At 41.1% G+C, this 22,886-nt stretch overlaps 1 protein-coding gene across 3 annotated transcripts in view; it reads right to left on the bottom strand.

Moving 5' to 3' along the window:
- Positions 1–7,390: 7,390 nt before the first annotated feature.
- acer1 (alkaline ceramidase 1) overlaps positions 7,391–22,886 on the bottom strand; it is a 43,585-nt gene continuing 28,089 nt past the window's right edge. For all 3 annotated transcript variants that reach the window (XM_072594012.1, XM_072594011.1, XM_072594009.1), the window contains 2 exons: positions 22,292–22,429; positions 7,391–15,306 (listed from right to left, as the gene is read on the bottom strand). In XM_072594012.1, the coding sequence (XP_072450113.1) occupies positions 15,129–15,306; positions 22,292–22,429 (316 nt within the window). In that variant the 3' untranslated portion in view covers positions 7,391–15,128. The remainder of the gene's footprint in view (positions 15,307–22,291; positions 22,430–22,886) is intronic.

Below are 22,886 nucleotides of genomic sequence, written 5' to 3'. Positions count from 1 at the left end.
CAATCAGCGGCGGTCCTTGAGGCGGACTCCCTGAGCCCTCGGGCTCACGGCGTGACCACGGCACGATTGGCTGCTGCTCAGACCCGGAAGTGTCATGTACTCATCACCAACTCTTTGTCATCCCCAACACTCCATTCATTTAAATATTTTCTAATCAACCTGTTGCCTGATGTTGCTACAAATCCTTGGAGCAAATGGGACTTAAAACCGGGCTGCTGGCTCAGACCACACTGCACCATAAGATTCCTTACCCACTCATTTTACCTTCCACTGGTGTCTGATTTCCAGCTGGCTCAGTTTGTTATCTTCATTTGCGAACAATATAATCCCCAAAGGATTAAAATTCACCCCACCCCCACCCAATTTATTTCAGGATTTATCAGATTACAGTCTAACTCTGGAAGTTAGAAACATTGCCTGTGGTATATGTTTTGATTAAGGATGCATAGACACAACTGCACACTCTTGGACACGTTTACTAGACATTTAGATTGAATTGAATAAGCTCCACTCTCTGCAACTGGATCCTCAGTTTCCGAGCCACAGGCCACAATCAGTGAAGACTGGGGACAATATTTCATCCTCACTAATACTCAACACTGGAGCCCCCAGTGGTGCATACTCAGCCCCTTATTGTACTCACTGTATACCCATAACTGTATCACCAAATACCAGACTAATGCCATTTACAAGTTCGCTGATGACAGCACCATAATTGGTCGAATCTCAGATGGCGATGAAACAGACTACAGACGGGAGGTGGAAGACCTGGAAGAATGGTGCACTGAGAACAACCTAGCTCTCAATGCCAACAAAACCAAGGACTCATTATTGACTTTTGGCAGGATGTTACTCATGCCCCCTACACATTAACAGCACAGAGGTGAAACGAGTGCTGTTGATGTGTAGTGGGGCTTGAGTAGCATTCTGCAGAAAGTTATTAATGAGTCCCTTGGTTTGTCTGCATTGAGAGTTTGGTTGTTGTCAATGCACCTTTTTTCCAGTTCTTCCACCTCCCGTCTGTAGTCTGTTTCATCGCCATCTGAGATTCGACCAACTATGGTGGTGTCATCAGTGAACTTATAAATGGCATTAGTCTGGTATTTGGTGACACAGTTATGGGTATACAGTGAGTACAGTAAAGGGCTGAGTATGCACCACTGGGGACTCCAGTGTTGAGTGTTAGTGAGGATGAAATATTGTCCCCAATCTTCACTGACTGTGGTCTGTGGGTCAGGAAACTGAGGATCCAGTTGTAACGAGTGGAGCTTATTCAATTCAATTCAATTCAATTCAAATGTCTAGTACATGTGTCCAAGGGTGTGCAGTTGTGTCTATGCATTCTTAATCAAAACATATATGGCATTAGTCTGGTATTTGGTGATACAGTCATGGGTATACAGAGAGTACAGTAGGAGGCTGGTATGCACACCTGGGAGGCTCCAGTGTTGAGTGTTAGTGAGGATGAAATATTGTCCCCAATCTTCACTGATTGTGGCCTGTGGGTCAGGACACTTAGGATCCAATTGCAGAGAATGGGGTTTATTCAATTCAATTCAATTCACTGTCTGGATGTATCACTATCTGGTAAGGCAACTGTGCCATTCAAGATTGGAGACGGTTTCAGAGAGTGGTGAATTCAACTTGGACAATTGCAAAGGCCAACCTCCCATCTATAGAATCCATCTACGAGGCCTACTTTCAAGGAAAGACTGCCAGCATTCTCAAAGATCCATCCCACTGTGGCAATGTTTTTCTACAACCTCTACCATCGGGGAAAAGGTTCAGAAGCCTGAACGCACGCACCAGTTAGAATACTGAATGGACTCACAAACTCTTAACATTCTCCTGTACCTGTGTTTTTGTTTTTGCCGCTGTTTACCTATTATTTACTTATCTATGTTACTTAACTCTGTGATCTGCCTGTATTGCTCGCAAGACAAAGCTTTTCACTATGCCTCAGTACACATGACAATAAATTCAATTCAAAAATTAAAAAGATTTGCTGTATTTTGATGCTAAAGTTGAGTCCAGGTGCCTCTTGTTCAGATGTCAGAGGGAAGGAAGGATTGGATCCAGCAAGTCAAGTTTGATACAAGTACCTAATGGGATTAATTCATATAGATATATTTGATGGCCAGGTCATTGTAGACTTTAACAGATACTTTAATTTGTTCCCATCCACTATTTTGCAGAGCAGTTCTTTGTCTGGTTTAAAGAGAGCTCACCTGAGAGCAGAGTTCTCTGACAGAGAGCTGGGAAAATTAGGCATCTTCCATCAGCCAAGACAAACTGCTTTAAAAACCTTTGTATGTCACAGCCTGATGGGGAGTTTTTTTGCTAAACTAAAGCAAGAATGATACATGGAAAACACAAGACAGCAAAATGCATAGGGTGAGTGAAGGATTAAGGTGAATAAAACAGAACAAGTGAAGGATAGGGTGAATGTGGTTTTTGACAAGTTGTGATTTTAACTTGAAATAATGAAGTGTAATCAATGTAATATGACAATGCCTAAACATGTATTAAGGCCAAAATAAAGCAGATACTTTTCTATTCAACCTCAGGGCACAGAACAAGTTTAGTTGATATTTGAGCAAGTTAAAGCAGCCTCTATGACATTTGGAGTCAGATGCTGGTCTCCAAGTGAACTGATTTATTAAACTCAAGAATGCACAGAATTCACCCATAAAACCCTCCACCTGAAAGGACACAAACATCTCCCCATGATGTCAGAACTGGTATCAGAACTCTTCTGTGTCCTATAGGAATAAGGGAAAGCCATTCAGTTCCTTTAATTAGGTGATGGTTGATCTATATCGTAATTCCCCCTACCTATGTTGGTTCTGTAACCCTTAGTGCATCAATTAAATAAATATCTTAATTTAACCAAGGTAGGCACATATTCACCATCCCTTATGTGAAGTATTTCTTCTCATCACCTGTGAAGGACCCAACTCATTTTTTAAGGTACGAAAACAGAAATTGCTGGAGGAACAAAGACGTGCAGGTCAGGTGAATTGGCCATGCTAAATTGCCCGTAGTTTAGGTAAGGGGTAGATGTAGATGTAGATGTAGATGTAGGGGTATGGGTGGGTTATGCTTCGGCGGGGCGGTGTGGACTTGTTGGGCTGAAGGGCCTGTTTCCACACTGTAAGTAATCTAATCTAATCTAATCTAAACCCAGTGGTCCTGGCAGCGTCTGTGGAGATAAAACAGACTTAACATTTTGGGTCAGGTGACTCTTCAACAGAACCTTCTTCAGACCTGCTGAATTTCTCCAGCAATTTCTGTTTTATGTTTGAGATTTCCAGCATCGACAGTTCTTTATTCAGTTTTTAAGATTATGCGCACCTGATTAGTTCTGCCCCAAAACGGAACTAGTTACTACCTTTTATTCCTTCAATCATCTTTTATCACAGAATTTGGAATATTCCTTAAGTCTTTCTACTCAAGGGAATACAAACCTGTTCTGAGCAACCTGCCTGCATAATTTACCCTTTCATTCCCAGTATCATTCTGGTGAATCTGTGATATGACCCTCCAAGACCATCTTTCCTAAGGTGCATACTGAACATTGTATTCTAAATGGGCTCTATATAGGTGGAACATAAATTCCTTCTTTTTGTGCTGCAGGTGCAGCTTGTCTAAGATTAAGCTGAACAAAAAAAAATTGTTAATGAATCCTCAAGTCTCTCTTTCCTTTGGGTTTCCTAATTACTCACCATTTTAAAAAATACTTTGACCTATCTTTTATGGATCCAAAGTGGATAATTTCACATTTTCTTTCATTGGGGTTCTATTTGCATTGGTTTTGCCCAATTATTTAAGCTATCAATGTTCCATTGCAACTTTCCACTCCCATGTATACTACATACAATGCCATCAAAATTTGTATAATCTGCAGACATTGTTGTTTGGCTCCATATTCTTTAATATGAATCCCACTCAGCTGAATGACACAGAAGAAGCACTTACTGTTTAACTGGTCAGGGGAAAGTGGGAAGTTGATGGGCTTGTAACCTGTCATGTTTTATGTGATCCTCCACCCTGCCAAAAATATGCCTGGTGAGATGAAGCAGAAAAATCCAGCCTATGGAGTTACTAGAAAGATAAAATAGGCAGAGATTTATTTCTTTCCCTCAGCTTCATGATTATGTGCCTAGTATTAATACTTGACAGGAACACCTTTGGATTAAGGTGCTGCCAGTCAGGATATTAGCATTATTATAAATGCTCCACAATCAGCTGCGTGCAAGCAAAACAGGGCTGACCCACTTTGACACAAGCAGAGCCACACAATGTATAGATTATACTTGGCCCATTTCAGGGTTTAGCTTCAGAAGACTCATGACAACAATCAGAAGTATTTAATTGTGCCATTCAGGGTGCCTCTAGGAGAATAACTAAGTGACTTTTAACAGTTCCATGTCACACGCTGACTCAGAAGCCAAGCACAATTATCAGAAACTGGAGGTACATGCACACTTGAACGTCATTAAAGTTATGACTTCTCCAAAGCTGTTCTGCATCAAGCATTATAATTTTGACAGAGTTTGGAAACAGCTTAAGTAAGTAATATAAATGGGACCACTGTGAAGTGAATGAATAAGAGAAGGATACTTCTAGTGAGGAAAGGGAAGACATGTAAACAAGATTCTTAAGCCAGTACTTAATAATTAAACTGTAATTTATGTTACTAATATGACAGTCTAATAATAAGATACTTTAATTATCGAAAAATAAAGTCATATAGCAAAAATACATGTGTGAAAGAGGGTTAGGCATGTTTTTGCCATTTTTAAAATTAGTTAATGAGATCCTTTATTGGTCAGAGTATTGAGTACAGGAGTTGGGAGGTCATCTTGCGGCTGTACAGGACATTGGTTAGGCCACTGGGTGATGGCAGGTGGGACTAGATCGGGTTGAGATATCTGGTCGGCATTGACAGGTTGGACCGAAGGGTCTGCTTCCATGCTGTACATCTCTATGACTCTATGACTCTATGTGGATATCACTGGAAGAGTTAGACTTTATAACCCATTCCGAATAACCCTTGAGAAGGTGCTGATGAGCTGCCTCCTTGAACTGCTGCAATCCATGGAGGGTAGGGATAGCCACAGTGCTGCAAGGAGAGGAGTTTCAGGATTTTAACTTTTGACAGTGGGAGAACAGTGTTATTGCTCCAAATTAGAATATTGTGTGATTTGCAAGTGAATTTGCAGGTGGTGTACCTCCCATGTCCTTTTCTTTCTAGCTGATGGAGATATCGAGATCAGAAGGTGCTGTTGATGGAACCTTTTTGAGTTGCTGCAGTGCATCTTGTAGATAGCACACACTGCTGCCACTGTATGTTGGTGGTGGATGAAGTAAATGGTGAAGATGATGGATGAGGTGTCAACAAAGCCTTTATTCTGGATGGTGAAAAACTTCTTGAGTATTTTTTGAACTGCATCATCCAGGCAAGTGGAAAGAATTCCATCACATTCTTGAATTATGTCTTGTAATGTTAGACAGGAAGGCAGGAGCTATATTATTCACCAGAGAATACCCAGCTTCTGACTTGTTGTTGTAGCCATAATGATTATATGTCTAGCCCTGTTCCATTTCTAGTAACCCCAGGGTATTTAAAATGGAGTATTGTGCAATGGTAAATCCTTTGAATGTCATGGGGAGATGGTTAGAATCTGTTACCGGAAATGGTCATTGCCAGGCACTTGTGCACCAAGAACATTTCTTGCCATTAATCAGCACAAAGTCCACCTTTGGACAGACTCCTATAGCATCTGTAGTGTTGTGAATGGTGCTTAACATTGTGTGATCGTCTGTGCACATCCCCACATTTAGAATGGAAGGCAGATTATTTATTAAGTAGGTGAAGATGCTTGGACCTAGGAACTTCTTTGGTCTCCAAAACACCAACCACCTTTGTTTGTGCTTGCTGTGACATTGACTAATAGTGAGTTTTTCCCTTATTCCCATTAACTTCAGGATTGCTAGCAATCATTGATGACATGCTTTATCAAAAGCTGCTTTGATGGCAACGGCAGTCAGTTCTACTCTTTTATCCATGTTTGAACTCAGGCTGTAATAAGGCCAGGATGTGAGTGGCCATGGAAGAACCTAAACTGCATGTCAGTCATCAGACTACTGCTGTTTCACAGTATTTTCTTCAACACCTTTCATTACTTTGCTGATGATTAAGATTAATTTGATTGAATGGTGATTAGGCAGATTGGATTCATTCTCTTTTTATGTATTGGACATACCTGGGCAATTTCCTACATTGCTAAGTAGGTGCCAGTGTACAACTGTACTGGAATAAAGTGGCCAGGTTCAAGTCTTAAGTATGATTGTCTGAATATTGTCAGGGCTGAACAAAAAGACCTTGGAGTGCAGATGCATAGTTCTTTGAAAGTGGAGTCACAGGTATACAGGATAGTGAAGAAGGCGTTTGGTACGCTTGCCTTTATTGGTCAGTGCATCAAATAAAGAAGTTGGGAAGTCATATTGAAGCTGTACAGGCCATTGGTTAGGCCACTATTGGAATACTGTGTGCAATTCTGGTTGTGAAACTTGTGAAAATGTTTAGAAAAAATTTACAAGGATGTTGCCAGGGTTTGTTGGAGGGTTTGAGCTATAGGAAGAGGCTGAATAGTCTAGAGCTATCTTTCCTGGAATGTTGGTGACTGAGGGGTGACCTTATAGAGGTTTATAAAATCATGAGGGGCATAGATAGGATGAATATACAAGATATTTTCCCCAGGGTAGGAGAGTCCAAAACTAGAGGACATAGGTTTAGGGTGAGAGGGAAAAGATTTAAAAGGGACCGGGGGGGAAAGAATTAAAAGACCTCAGGGCAATCTTTTATGCAGAGGGTGGTCTGTGTATGCAACAAGCTGCAAGAGGAAGTGATGGAGGTTGGTACAATTACAATATTTTAAAGACAGCTGGATGGGTTTCTGAATAGGAAGGGTTCAGAGGGATATGGGCTGAATGCTGGCAAATGGGACTAGATTAATTTAGGATATCTACTTGGCATGGATGGGTTGGACAGAAGTTTCCATGCTGTACATCTCTATGACTGTAAGGCCCTTAATCTTTGCTGTATCCAGTGCTTTAACCCATTTCTTGATATTGTGGGGAATGAATCCAATTGGATTTTAAATATGAACCCACACATTAGGGACAGATTCTGCCATCCTCACTCCAGCCATATCATTAAGTGCTCTCTGAAATGGTCCAGCAAGCCATTTCTTCAACAGGGTTATATCAAACCACTACAGAAAAGTCAAGTAGGAATAAAACTGGAAGGACCACCCAGCATCAACCTTAGTACTAGAAATCACAACAGCAAACCCAGTCCTGTTGACCCTGCAAAGTCCTTTATTCTAACATTTGAGGGCATATACAAACAATGGGGAGCTGTTCCACAACCAGCTCAAGCAACACCCTGACAGAGTCATACTCAGCAAATCACATCCTACTGAGTATGTTCCAGACATCATTTATAACCTGCCCCACTATTAAGATGACCAAACAGAGGTGGTGGCACAGTGAAGTATAGTCAGGAGAGAGCTTCCCTACAAGTCATCAACATTGATTTCAGAAACCTTGAGATTTCATACCATCAGATCAAACATAAGCAAGAAAACCTCTTGCTGATCATTAGCTACTGAACACCCCTAGCTGCTGAACACTTGGAGGATGCACGGAGTGAGGCAAAGGCAAAGATTGTATTCTGTATTGGGGCCTTCAATATCCATTACCAAAACTGGCTTGTTTGTACCACTTTTCATGAATCTACCTGTCACAGGAGCATCTCCCATTGAAGTATCAGTAAAAGTAGCCACTACACAGTTTTTGAGAGACAAAGGACATCTTCATATTGTGTATTGCTTACATCATGGTGTGTGGACAGTAATGTTTCAAGAAAGTGGCTCACAACTATCTCCCATGAGCATGTAGGAATGGATAATAAATCATAGCCTTACTCAGCAAGGCCCACATCCCATAAACAAAGAAAAAAGAGAAAAGACACTTCATTGTTTTTAATTTTACAGGAGGAGGCATCGCTGGCTACACGAACATTTATAGCCCATCCCTAATTGCCCAGAATGCAGTTAAGAGTCAACCACATTGCTGTGGATCTGGAGTCACATGAAGGCTACACTGGGTAAGGATGGCACTTTCCTTTCTTCAAGGACATTAATGAACTGGATGGGTTTTCCTCACAGTCAACAATGGATTCATGGTCACCATCAAAGACTTTATTCAAGATTTGTATTGAATTCAAATTGTACCACCTGTTGTGGTGGGATTCAAACCCAGATCCCCAGAACATTTCCTGGGTCTCCAGCAACAATAGTCCAGCAACAATACCACTAGGCCATGACCACCCTTGAACTGTACATTATTCATGGAACTTTGTTTTAAACAAGAGACAGAATGGACACAAATGGAGTAAAATATATCTGATAATGTTGCAATACGTATTCACTGGAACTCAATCTTAGTGGATCTCACGTTCTCTAACATTGGAAGTGCACATTTACTATTGAATTAATTTAGTTAAATAATAGCATGACATAGTGACTCTTTGGAATAAGTACATCCCTTACTGTACTGCTTCATATTTCTATACAGGTTCCCTTGTCATTTGGGAAAACACAATGAAAATCATGCTGGCAATACAAGGCACAATTGTAAGTCAACTTGTAAGTCAATTGTAAGTAAAATTGTAAGTTATTCTATGGTAAATATTTATTTACAATTTTCACAGTGCAAGTCATACATTTTTTAACCAGTTATGTACTGCATCAATATAATGATGCCACTCTAAGTCAGAGCTATATTTCAAATTCACTGTTTCAAAATATCTGGACATTTCTGAGACTCAAGGAGAATCCAGCAATGATTTGTCTCATGATTATTCATGAACACTTGAGATTACTACAGTTAAATCTAATCTCTGACCCCTGACCTCAGTGTTGTCAAAAATGCTGTTTTTGAAATGCAAGAAAAATTATAAATTGGCAAAATTCTGCTCAAGCAATACAAGCAAAATTCAAAATGTTACCATCAGTCAAAAAAGAAGTCAGTTTGGGAAAGGACTGATAAGGGATAAAATAAACAGATTTATGGTGGAAATTAGGAGAATGGAAGAAATACTAAACATGTTTTATGTCTAAGCTTTTGCAAAAGAAATGGATTTTGAAACTAACCAACAGTGAGTAATGAATTCTGGTAAAACCTCAGGATTGGTATTAATATTCTGTGAATCAAAGATTACAAAAGGGTGAAGGAACAGAAATCATAAATGGCTGACTGATAGTGGAACCACAAATGTCATCAATCTGGCAGAAACCCAAGAGACAGATTAATGGGTCATTGCTGTTTGTGAAGTCAGTGAAGAGATAAAGAAATATAGAAGTCCATGATCTGTTGGTTGTGACTGAAAGATAAGAGAGAATAAGAGAATAGAATTTAGCAGGTAGGGACACTTTTCATCAGCACTCGGCATTTGACCATCATAGTTATCAGCATGTGATTGTTTATTTGATTGACACCTAAGAAATATCTCGGGTGACAGTGATAAACATTTTTAAAGGCCATTTAATCCCAGTCTTGGTACTGTGAAATTTAAGATATGTAAAAGCCATGCCTTTCCTTCCCTTCAGGCAGCAAATCAGTTGAAGTTTTGGTTGGTTGAGTTAGAGGTCAAACAGCAGGAAAGCAGAAGGAAGAGATCTGGGGGCAGGAAACAGAGTCCACAATAAGACAATTTTGTCATCCTTCAGAAGGCAATCAAAAGCTGTAAGGCACTTAAGTAGCAAGATGAACTAAGATGGCACCCGACATTAGTTTCCAAGGGAAGGAAAACAGACAAAACCACAGAGTCAAACCACACAAATGGTTTCATGGAAAACAGTCATGAAGGATGAAATGCTCAATGCAAGGAACAGTGCCCTCTCAAATTCTACCGGTGTCTAGAAACCTATCAATTTCCATATTTAAAAGCTACATTGCCATTTGGGACTTTTTTCTGGTTTTATTGTAGAACTTGCAAAGGAAAGGTTTTCAACCATGCTGAGATTGGAAAGGGAGGCAGGCGGGGTGAGAAAATTTCAGTATGGGCCAGCACGCCAGTTCCTGGCATTAATCTTTTGCTTGTGGGTCAGGAAACTAGTTCGGCTCATTTTAAATGCAAGCCTGGGATTTTCCAATCAGCCAAATTCCTGAAGCAATGCGAGGGGGCAGATCAACTTCCTGGAGGTAGAAACCCAGTAGCAGGCCAGGGTGACAGCATCCAGATAACCCTATAGTTCTTCCCTGCCTGGAGGGGATGAGTCTAATAGCTACTCTGTACAAATATTCTTACCCTACCCCTTCCGTCACCTTCTTTTGAAGTGATCTCTTAGTTACCTGCTATCCATTGTTGTCAGGTACCCCTGTGAAGCTGAAAAGCCTTTGATTGGCCCTCCACTTTCAATAGGCCATTTATTACCCTTAATTGGACAGGGAGCTTGTCTCTACTGTCAGTCAAAGGAGTGCCTTAGTCAAAATTGCAAAGTTTCTCTGGGGGTTGCTCCAAAACAAACCCTGGTCCTGTTACCTATCTTGAAAGTGAATTTCAGCCTCAAAATACACAAACAAAATATAAAATGTTCTGTGAGTGCATATTCTCTATTTCCCATAAAATCATAGCTCCTACACTTAAGTTAACACATTTGGTTCAGAAATGTCTTTGTCTACAACTGGAAAGAGTAACAGTAGTTTATTTTTTCTTCACACAATAAAATTAATATGCTGGGCATAATATTCAATTGTCCCACTGCACTTTCAATTGAAATATTTGCTTTTAGACTTGGACAATACAATTGGATTCACTTTTCCAAAAAAGAGAAAATGAATTGAGGTATAAAAACAAACTAGTTGTGGGATTGAATGCCAATACCTCTACCAAATTCTCACAAGACAGAAATTAATTTATTCAGCTGACAGAAACATGAGGTGATGCGTTTTGGAAAGACTGAAAAAGACTGAAAAAGCAAGAGAGTACATGTTGAATGGTAAGACCCAAGGATGTAAAGAAGATCACAGGGACCTTGGTGTGCACATCCTAGATCCATGAAGAAGCAATACAGGTAGATAAGGTGGTTAAGAAGGCAGATGGGATACTTGCTTTTATTAGTCAAGGCACTGAATACAATAGCAAGAAGGTTATGATGAAGCTACATATAACTTTAGTTAGGCCACAGCTGGAGTACTGTGTGCAATTCTGGTTGCTAGGTTATAGGATAGATGTGATTGCACTAAAGAGGATACAGAAATGATTCATCAGGATGTTGCCTCAGCTGGTGCAATTCATCCATGAAGAGGCTAGATAGACTGGTGTTGTTATTCTTTGAGCAGAAGAGGCCGAGGAGAAATCTGATTGAGGCTTACAACATTTGAGGAGCATTGACAGAGTAGATAGGGAGAAGATTTTCCACTTAGTACAAGACCAATAACAGTTTTAAGATAAGAAGCAGAAGGATTAGAGGGGATTTGAGGATGTTTATTCATCCAGAGGGTTATAGATATCTGGAACTCACTGCGAAAAGGGTGGTAAAGGAAAAACTGAAGGTAGTCAGGAAGAATCAGCCTGGTATCATCAAAGGGAAATGATGTTTAACTAATTTAATAGAATTCTTTGAAATAATAACAGGCTGTGGATAAAGGGAGCCTAAAGTTAGATTTCCAGAAGACATATGATAAGCTGCTGTATTAAAATTTATTGCAGACATTCAAGGTTCATGTTGAAGAGGTTTAACATATTGACATGGATAGAAGATTGGCTGACTGGCAGAAAACAGGGGATGCTGGAGATCAGAGTCAAGATTAGAGTGGTGCTAGAAAAGCACAGCAGGTCAGACAGCAACCGAGGAGTGGGAAAATCGACGTTTTGGGAGGGCTTTTGCTCTAAACCAGACAGCATATGTAAATAGGTCTTTGTCTAATTGGCAGTGGAGTCCTACAAGAATCAGTGCAGGGGCTTCAATCTTTAAGAACTTACATCAATAACTTAGATGAGGAAAGTAAAGGTGCAGGAGCTACATTCACAGAAGGCACATATGGCAGGAAAGTCATTGTGAAAAAGAAAGGAAGTTTCATGTGGGTTTAGGTAAGTTGAGTGAGTGGGCAAAAAACTGGCAGATGGACTATAATGTGGGAAAATGTGAAGTTGTTTACTTTGGCAGGAAGAATGAACACATGGCATTTTACTCGAATGATAACAACTACAGAATTTCAAATTTCAGAGAATGTTGGTGTTCCAGTCAAGAAAGCTAATGGAATGCTATCCATTATTGTGACAGGAATTGAACATAGAACTACAGATGTTATGTTTCAGTTATGGAATGAATGGCTTGTCTTATGAGGAAAGATTGGACAGACTGAACTTTTTCCACTAAAACTGAGAAATGTGATGGGTGATTTGAATGTAATGATCTTGCAAGGTGGATGTGAAGAGGAGACTTCCTCTAGTGTGTGAGTCCAGACACAGGGGATACTATCATACAATTAGGGGTAGCCATTGTATGACTGAGATGAGTAAAAGTTCTTTTCTCTCAGAGGGTTGTGTGACTCTGGAACTCTCTGCCTCAGAAGACAGTTGAAGCGGGGGTCATTAAATATTTTTAAGGTAGAAGTAGATCATTTTTTGGTCAGCAAGGGATAAAAGATCATCAGGAGAATTAGGAATTCCGTGCACAAAGAGATCAGCCATTATCTTACTGAATAGCAGAGCAGATTCGAGGGGCACAATGGTTGACTTCTGCTCCCGACTTGTATATTTGTATGACTAACATTTGAGCATGTTATTTAAAGTATAATTAGATAAATATTTGAAAAGTAAAAGTGATGGGTGGATATAATGGAACTGCCAGAGTTTGGAAGTCGCTTGGAATAGAGAAAATGCTGGGACTATCTTCTGAAGATGCTGTCTGACCTAGTTCATATTTTCATCAATTTTTAAAAAAACTAGAAACTGCAGTGTTTTGTTTTTGTATGGAAATAGAGTAAGTAGATCTAGATGGGTGAAATGGTCTCCCCTTTCGCTGAAGAAGGGCTTATGCCTGAAACGTTGATTCTCCTGCTCCTCGAATGCTGCCTGGCCTGCTGTGGTTTTCCAGCACCACACTTCTCAACTCCTCTTTCGCTGTCAACTCTACGACTAAATGAATTGCGCACTCCATAGCTTAAGAAAAAAAGTTTCACTTCAGAACTGGCTCAAAGGTAGAAGACAGAGGGTGGTGGTGGAGGGTTGTTTTTCAGAATGGAGGCCTGTGACCAGTGGAGTGCCACAAGGATCGGTGCTGGGTCCTCTACGTTTTGTCATTTATATAAATAATTTGGATGCGAGCAAAGGAGATATAGTTAGTAAGTTTGCAGATGACACCAAAATTGAAGGTGTAGTGGACAGTGAAGAAGGTGACCTCAGATTACAACAGGATCTTGATCAGATGGGCCAATGGGCTGAGAAGTGGCAGATGGAGTTTAACTCATATAAATGTGAGGTGCTGCATTTTGGGAAAGCAAACCTTTGTAGGACTTATACACTTAATGGTAAGGTCCAAGGGAGTGTTGCTGAACAAAGAGACCTTGGGGTCCGGCTTAAAGCTCCTTGAAAGGGGATTCGCAGATAGATAGGATAGTGAAGAAGGCATTTGGTATGTTTTCCTTTATTGGTCAGAGTATTGAGTACAGGAGTTGGGAGGTCATGTTGCTGCTGTACAGGACATTGGTTAGGCCACTGTGGGAATATCGCGTGCAATTCTGGTCTCCTTCCTATTGGAAAGGTGTTGTGAAACTTGACAGGGTTCAGAAAAGATTTACAAGGATGTTGCCAGGGTTGGAGGATTTGAGTTATAGGAAGAGGCTGAACAGGCTGGGGCTGTTTTCCCTGCAGCGTCGGAGGCTGAGGGGTGATCTTATAGAGGTTTACAAAATTATGAGGGGCATGGATAGGATTGAGAGACAAAGTCTTTTCTCTGGGGTGGGGGAGTCCTGAACTAGAGGGCATAGGTTTAGGGTGAGAGGGGAAAAATATAAAAGAGACCTAAGGGGCAACTTTTCACGCAGAGGGTGGTACGTGTATGGAATAAGCTGCCAGAGGAAATGGTGGAGGCTGGTACAATTGCAACATTTAAAAGGCATTTGGATGGGTATATAGGAAGGGTTTAGAGGGACATGGGCCAGGTGCTGGCAGGTGGGACAAGATGGGGTTGGGATATCTGGTTGGCATGGACCAGTTAGACCAAAGGGTCTGTTTCCATGCTGTACATCTCTATGACTCTATGGTAACACTCATTTGATTTGACTTATTATTGTCACAAATACTGAGTTACAGTGAAAAGTGTCTTACATGCTTTACAGGCAGATTGTACTATAACAAGTGCATCTGGGATGCAAATGCATCAATACTTATACTTGTGGCTCATTAATCCTGCATTGCAATGCAGTGGTATATAATCATACTGACAAATTTTGTTTAGTCAGAAGACACACTACAAAGGATGTGCATGCCTGTTATGTAATTAACAGATATCCAATCATAATTAAAATAAATACTTTCCCCAAGTTAAGAATAAAAGTGTTTTGTCCCCCAAATCCATTCTGGTCCATGATTCACAGGACAAATTACTAATATTATTCAGACTACTGTGCCTTTTATTCTTCAGGAATTCCAGTAGGATGGCTGGTTGTGGAAAGTGGAATATTACATTATTTTACCTGCTGATAACCCATGTCATATTTTACTGAACAGTGCTGTATACTGACATTGGACCCAAAAATGTTTATAAGTATAATCTCTGGCCTTCACCTGAAATCACAGGGGAAAAAAAACATAAATTCAAAATAACTAAAATAGAAATAAATCCTCCAGATTTTTAAAACTAACACAATCTTCTAATAATGCATGGCCAACAGTACTGTGAACTGTGTAAGTAAAAGATAAATGTATCATTTCAGATCAGGTTCCTTGTGCCCACCATCATTAAGATCCCACAGTGGCATTATTAAAATATTATATGTAGGAACTGAATGATAAAATATATTGTATAATTTAAGAACATATAACCCCTTCAGCAGGACTTTCGGAGATGATCCTTGTCTCCAATTGCAAGGTATGGTAGACCCAACCATTGCGAGTCTACAGGCCAATATTTGACTTCTGGGTTGGTCTCTGGAATTTCATAAAATGCATCAAAATATGCAAACAATGTTGTGCCATGGACAACTGCAATATTAATCAGCACGTGCCTGCAAAAAAAAGATCAAGACTAGTTAGGAAAGTTCATAACACACAGGATTTCATTTGGTTGTTCTTTAGTCTTTATCACATCAGAGAATCCTATAGTGTGGAAGTAGGCCATTTGGACCATCCAGTCCACACCAATCCTCTAAAGAGCATCCCACACAGATTCACCCCATCCCTGTAACCCTGAATTTTCATGGATAATCCACCTAACCTGCACATCAAGGGCAATTTGGCATGGCCAGTCCATTTAACCTGCACATCTTTGGACCACGGGAGGGAACCAGAGCAACCGCACAGGGACAGTATGCAAACTCCACACAGAAGGGTGCCCAGGGTGGAATTGAACCTGGGTCCCTGGTGCTATGAGGCAGCAGTGCTAACCACTGAGCCACATAACAAAGCCAAACATCAAACTCAATATCTGCTTTCTTAAATTATCCAAGTCAATGAATAGAGTGTAAAGGATAGGGCTTATACACTTAATGGTAGGGCCTTGGGTAGTGTTGTACAACAGAGGACCTATGTGTGCAGGTACATAATTCTTTGAATTTGTACCACATATAGATAGGGTGGTTAAATAGGCATTTGCTATGCTTGGCTTCATTGTTCAGTTCTTTGAGTATACCAATTGCGAAGTCATGTTGAGGTTGTACAAGGCGTAGGTTGAGGCTTCTACTGGAATACTGTGTCCAGTTCTGGTCACCCATATATAGGAAGGATATTATCAAGCTGTAGAGGGTTTAGAAGAGATTTATCAGGATGTTGCCAGGTATAGAAGGTTTAAGATATAAAGAAAGCTTGGATAGGCTGGAACTTCTTTCACTGGAACATAGGAGGTTGAGAGACCTTGTAGAAGTTTATAAAATCTTGAGGAATATAGATAGGGTTAATGGTAGGTGTCTTTTCCAAAGGATGGGGATTTCAGGAATAGGGGGCACATTTTTAAGGTGAGAAGAGATAGATTTTAAAAAGACATGAGAGGCCAATTGTTTACACTGAAGGTGGTTTGCGGGTGGAATGACCTTCCTGAGGAAGTGGTGGATGTATTCTTAGAATACTTACAGTGTGGAAACAGGCCCTTCGGCCCAACAAGTCCACACCAACCCACACCCCTACACCTAACACTACCAGCAATTTAGCAACGCCAATTCACCTGGCCTGCACATCTTTGTGACTGTGGGAGGGAACCGACGCAGACACGGGAGAATGTACAAACTCCACACAGTCAGTCGCCTGAGGCGGGAAATGAACCCAGGTCTCTGGTGCTGTGAGGCAGCAGTGCTAACCACTGTGCCACTGTGCCACCCACTATGTATGTAGGTACAATACAATGTTTAAAACACCTTTAAATGTGGGGTGGCATGGTGGCTCAGTGGTTAGCACTGCTGCCTCACAGCACCAGGGACCTGGGATCGATCCCAGATTTGGGCGACTGTCTGTTTGGAGCTTGACCAAACTGTGCTCTGGTTTCCTCCCACATTCCAAAGATGTAGTGCTTACATGATGCCCTTGAGAAGTGCAACAATCTACTCGTGCTGTCTAATACCACTATGATTAAGGAAAATCAGTATTATATTTGCTTAAGTAAAAAAAATTCACTGGAAAATATGTGTGAACTGCCTGTAAGTGAGAGACTAATAGGTTTTGCTGAGGTGTTACATTTTTAGGTTAGGATTCAGAGTGACTGGCAGATCTTATGAACCAGAGTAAATATTTCCTGTATCTAGTTAAATGTAGAGTCCCAAGGGTCAAACAAAGAACTCTTATGACTGTACTCTGAATCACTGCAACTCATCACAACATGTTCCCGTAGACTTCTTTGGGAGAGAAATATACATTATATATGAACATGGTTCAGACTATGAGCTACTAGATAACTTCATCCAATATTAAATACAGAAAAAAAACAGCACAGTAATAACAAGATTTGTTTTTCTCATCAAAATGTCAATGACACATCTCCTGCACTAACCAGGCAATCTAAAATATTCTCAGTAATATCTTCTGTGCTCTGAGCTGCTGAGTCATCTTAGAGTCCATGAGATCAGCAAGCAGGGTTCAGGTTGCCAAGTATAACATGCCAATCAGAACTTCTGGCTACAGAATAGGTCCCACATAATAAATTAAAGTAAAAGAAGGGCTCATTCCACTAAATGAAAACCTGACTCAGGTCTTCAATTCAAACATAGCCATTGATCAAAGTTATCAATTTTAAATCCTCAGAAGGGTCAAATGCATTGAGTCACAACACATAAGAAATTTAAAAGCCATTTTTAGGTACAGTACACAAATTACTATTCACATTCTAAATTCTTAGGTGCTTTACAAGATTTGGTCAATTGTCCACATGTTCATAGCTTGAGGGAGAACACACGTATTCAAATGTAAACTGTTAAGAGTTGGATCATTGTAGATGATTGACAGCTCCTTTTTTGAATCACATTGTCTGTTATTTAAATCCTAGAAGTCCTAACTAACCAAGTAATATTTTTTTCAAACTAGGGACAACATAAACTTGAAACTGTAAAGAATCGGATCAGTTGCAATCCACTGGTGGTAAAGGATTTTAAAAAAGGAATTGTTCTGTACGCAAAATATTTGTTCCAAATAAGAATAAACAACACTATTTTACTGTATGTGAGCACATTATATTTGCTAGCATTTAATCATATATTCATAATAAACTAAAGAAATCTCATGGGCTGAATCTTGTCCTTTTTAGCAAAGTGAGAGTTGTGTTGAATGTTTTGAAGAGTTTCTCACTATACGACCTAGCAACATTTCTCACTAAATCATGTTATTAACTCCCTACCCAACCCCTACATCTTACCATGCACCATCCCCAGAAGAATTTATACTCGCTGGACAGTCATCCCTGGCGATAATTAAAAGGCCGCTGTGCACTTGGAGGCTCTGACATTCCGAAGCTGCCCTGCTTCGCAATGGACAGATTCAGAGCATGTTGATGATGGGGAAGATAGCGCCACAATTCATCACAACGGGGACTTGAGGATCTAGTCAAGGGTGTGTTCCAAAGGAGGGATATCCTCTTCCAGAGGACTGGCTGAGGAGACCACAACACCAGACCCTGGCAGAGTTCACGCCCTCGTCAGTGCAATCCCAATGGTGCAAAGGAACAGCCTGCAGTGCCGTAAGAAGGTCCGTAACCTTCTTCACTCCTCCAAGGTATGTGTCACACTCTTCTCTCTGCTACCTCACACTCTGTCTCTCTCTGTTCTACTGGATCTTCCTTACATCAAGGCTCATTCTTGGCCACTCTCACTTCTGCCTGCAACATCTTCCCTCATCCCCTCTCACACTCCCCAACCTGTCAAACCATTAACCCTGTAAGGTCTTGTGCTACCTACTTAATTCTTCAGAACATTTCACCACCTTATCCCCACCTGCAGCTTCACCAACATGCGCACTACCAACTCTGGCCTTACTTATTCTCTCACTACATGAGAAGATAGCCACATCTGGGCAGAAAGGGCCTGAACATGTGGAGCAATACTCAATGTTAGATTCCTCAGCCCCTACAAGGAAATAATCTTGGTGTTTGCGGGAGAATTCAGGGACCTTTTCCTGTGGGGATGCTGAGACATCCATGTCTTGCCCAACCAAATAAGTCCCACTCTTTATTCAACTATCCCACTATCAGTGCCATTCACTACACAATGCTTCTAACCACAGAATGCAACGATTTCTCTTATTTTGTTTTGCAGGTACCAGTGGGATGTCAACCACCTGTACAAGGAAATGGCCTGCTCTGCTTGAAGCCAGCTCTTTGATCCTCTGAGAATGATAGTAAGGAGCCCTCAGAGAAGCATTAGCAAGATTGCCTCCAGTATCTCCACACAGGCCAGATACTGACATCTCAATGGGAACATTAGCTTTAGAAGGTTGGTGAGTACCTCACTGTGAGAGCGTCACAGCTGGCCAAGGAAGGAATGTCCCAGGTCATTTGGCACTTGGAGAACTGCTGGAGATCAGTCAAATGATCAGTCCCAGGCAGGAGAGGATCTTGTGCTGGCAATCAGGACTTTCGTTCACATGCACAGAGAGGAACAGGAGTAGTGGACAGGAAGATGGGGCACAATGGCCTTCAGAAGCCAGAGGTGGCAGATGTGACCATCTGGCAGCCTTGATTTATAGGTTGATGGTTGCCATGGAGACTCAGGACCAGCACCCTCTGGATCTGCACACATCTGCACTCCATCTCTGGAGGCCAAGCGTCCTCAGGATCTAAACACGGTGACAGGGAACCTGATGTTCACTCCAGGTGCCCCTTCCTCACCAGGAGACAGGTTAGTGCCAGGAGATAATTATCTGTTGGAGGAACCACACACAGGCCTCTCAGAAGTCTCCTCTCAGAAGTGGCTGGACCTGCCACTCTTCCTGACATCCTTGACCACTGGAAGTTGAAAATAAGGAGGGCCTACTTGCCTCTGGCAAGAAGATTTTTGGCATGTCTGGACATTGAGACACAAATGGCCCCAGGTTCATCCAACCAAACCTCCAAGGCTAACAGGCCCCTCTGCCAAGCAGGCTCCCTCCACCTCAGCTGTGGAACCAGGGACCGTGATAAATGGTAAGGAGAAAAAGAACAAAACTTATTCAGGGCACTTTGGTGGCACAGATGACATTGCTTGGTATATGAATTCACATGCTTGTATGAGTTTTGCTGTTTTGGCATTACATCTGTATGTTTGCATCTGTATCCAGCCTCAGACCTAACTGTGCCAGCCTGATGCCTAACTCACATATGTACAGGATCATGTCTGTATTGACAGCCTTCTACAGTATGTGGAAGCAAAATTAACAGGCGTCCTGCTGAAACCATTATCTCTCGTCCTAAAACATCTTTTGGCCAGAAGTGCTGGCGTGAGTTAATGTCCAGCAATGTCCTATGCCGAGAAGTGTGCAGCAAACAGTATGTCAAGGCCTAGATGGCTAGGGATTAAGGATGCAGGTCTGTGTCTGTGCAGTGTATGGGTCTGTGTGCAAAGCTGTTTCTCTTTAAATGGCCTCTCCAGTCAGAAAATGAACAAGACCAGCTATCTGAATGCTACTGCTACAAGAGCAAGTCAGAGCCTGGGAATTCTGTGGCAGATAACTCACTTTCTGACACCCCAGTGCCTGTTGACCATCTAAAAGGCCCTCATCTTCGATCGACATGGCCCATCCAATCCTACTTTGCCTCAGCTGAAGACAGCACATGGTCTCCACTCACCATAGACAATGCTATGGAGATTGGCTGGAGCTTCCTATTCCAGAACTTTCTCTTACCAAGACTTTTTAATGACTTTTTTAATGCCAACACATAAAATGTTAAAACATTCAATGTTAAGCATTCATTATGGCAGTTTCCTGTGCATGCAGCTTCCTGTCTCCCAACACTAGGTGCTGTTGTTGAGCTTATATTCTGCTCAGTCTGTATTGTTAACAGCCTCGTGTCTCAAGATCCATTTTTCAGGTTATCAAATTACTGTGAGTTTTCCTACATAGATACAGATATGAAATAAAAGTTTGCCTTTCTTCTAGCGTTAAAATTTATTCATAATGTCCCTTTATTCCAAATTCATTTAATTCCTGCTGTTTTATCCGCTTCTCCCACTCAATCCCTTTCTTTATTCATGAAATGTGGGCCACACTGGCAAGGCCAACAATAATTGCCCATCCCTAATTCCCCTCGAGTGGAGAATTATCTTCTAAATCATTGTAGTCCACACGGGTAGAGATCTTGTGTGCAATGGTCATGTCCCTACCTCTAAACTAGGAGTCATAGAGATGTACAGCACAGAAACAGACTTTAGTCCAACTTATCCATGCCGACCAGATATCCTAATCTAATCTAGTCCCCTTTGTCAGCATTTGGTTCATATCCCTCTCAACCCTTCCTATTCATGTACCCATCCAGATGTCTTTTAAATACCAGCCTCTATCACTTCCTCTGGCAGCTCATTCCATTCACACACCACTCTGTGGGAAAAAGTTGCCACTAAGGTCCCTTTTAAATCTATCCCCTCTCACCCTAAACCTATGCCGTAAAGTTTTGTACGCCCCTAGCCTGGGGAAAAGACGTTGGCTATTCACCCTGTCCATGCCCCTCATGATTTTCTAAACCTCGATAAGGTCACCCCTCAGCCTCTGATGCTTCAGGGAACACAGCCCCAGTCTGTTCAGCCTCCCCTGTAGCTCAAACCCTCCAACCCTGGCAACACCCTTGTAAATCTTTTCTGAACTCTTTCAAGTTTTACAACATATTTCCTGTACCAGGGTGACCAGAAGAGAACACAGTGTTCCAAAAGGGCCTGGGATCAAGTCCCACTTGATCCAGAGGTGTGTAAAAATATCTCTAAAACAGGTTGCTTAGAAAATATCTTGAAGTCCATGTGGGTACGCTCCCAGAGCTTTAGGGTGGGTATTTCAGGATTTTGTATCAGTTACCTGCTTCTCTAGGCCTGCCCTGCTTTTGCCTCCTCTCAAACCTTTCTTTGTTCTAGTGTGGTCCCCTGAGAGTAAGGCTGTAGTAAATTACAACACTTCCTCTGTTATACATTATAATCCTATAGTCACACAGCAGTGGATCTTCCGACTCACTTGGAGCATTGCCACAAGGTTGTTAAATGTATCTGCACAATTGTTGAAGAGTAAAGTGGTTTTGAGCTGTCTTTTGCAGTTGGAAAAAGATCATGAAGAGACATCAGACAATTCCAGCAGTTAATCAGCAGGAAGATCTTTCAATATGTTATCCTAGAAGAATTACAAAAAGCAAACTTAGACATCAGTACTGCTGAAGGTATGATTGAGGCAACAGAGAACTTGCCTGGAAGAGAAACCTGACATTTATTGACAATATCGGGAAAATGAAAAGACTCAAAGTGTAACAATTGTCATCAACTTTAACAACTACTTTACAAAAAATAAGAGATCACAAACAATAACAATAGTGTTGAGAAACTGTTTAGTTTAAAGCAGATTTACCAGAAACTATGGAGGTAGTAAAAATTTATCTGTCTCCAGAAACCACAGAGTAAGCGATCACTTAGCCAGCAAGAAATCGCCACAAACCACCAGGCCACAGTCACAATGGCTAGGTTAATTATTCTTTGATCTGTGCATCTGAAAGAATAAACACAATAAAGCAATCTTTAACTGGAATTGCAACCTGTCTCACTATTTTTATCATAAATCTCTCACTCATGTCACTTTTCTCAATGTGATCCCCCCACAATTTTATTGTACTTGCCTTTTTGTCACCCAGCTTGAGAACTCTGTATTTTGTATTCTGCTCTAACTTTTATTTGCTCCTGAGATGTTTTGACTCTGGCAGATTATTGGGTACATCAGGTTGAACAAACTTGGTGGAATTTATTCCGGTGACATTGAACACCTCCGACATTTTCTGTCAGTTTTTCCATACAGTTTTGGAGCAAATAGCATGTTATGAGAGGCTGTGGCAATCTATTGCACACTCCAAATCAGAAAATTTAGAACTTATACATACGAATCCACCTCAATCAGTTCACATTATTTATATCAGTTTATCAGTTGTTTCCAATCTCATCAAATGTTTCTC

The sequence above is a fragment of the Chiloscyllium punctatum genome, chromosome 24, assembly GCF_047496795.1.
Source record: "Chiloscyllium punctatum isolate Juve2018m chromosome 24, sChiPun1.3, whole genome shotgun sequence".
In the NCBI taxonomy this organism is placed as follows: Eukaryota; Metazoa; Chordata; class Chondrichthyes; order Orectolobiformes; family Hemiscylliidae; genus Chiloscyllium; species Chiloscyllium punctatum.
Note: the sequence above shows the minus strand (reverse complement) of the source record. Positions and strands in the feature narration are given on the sequence as shown.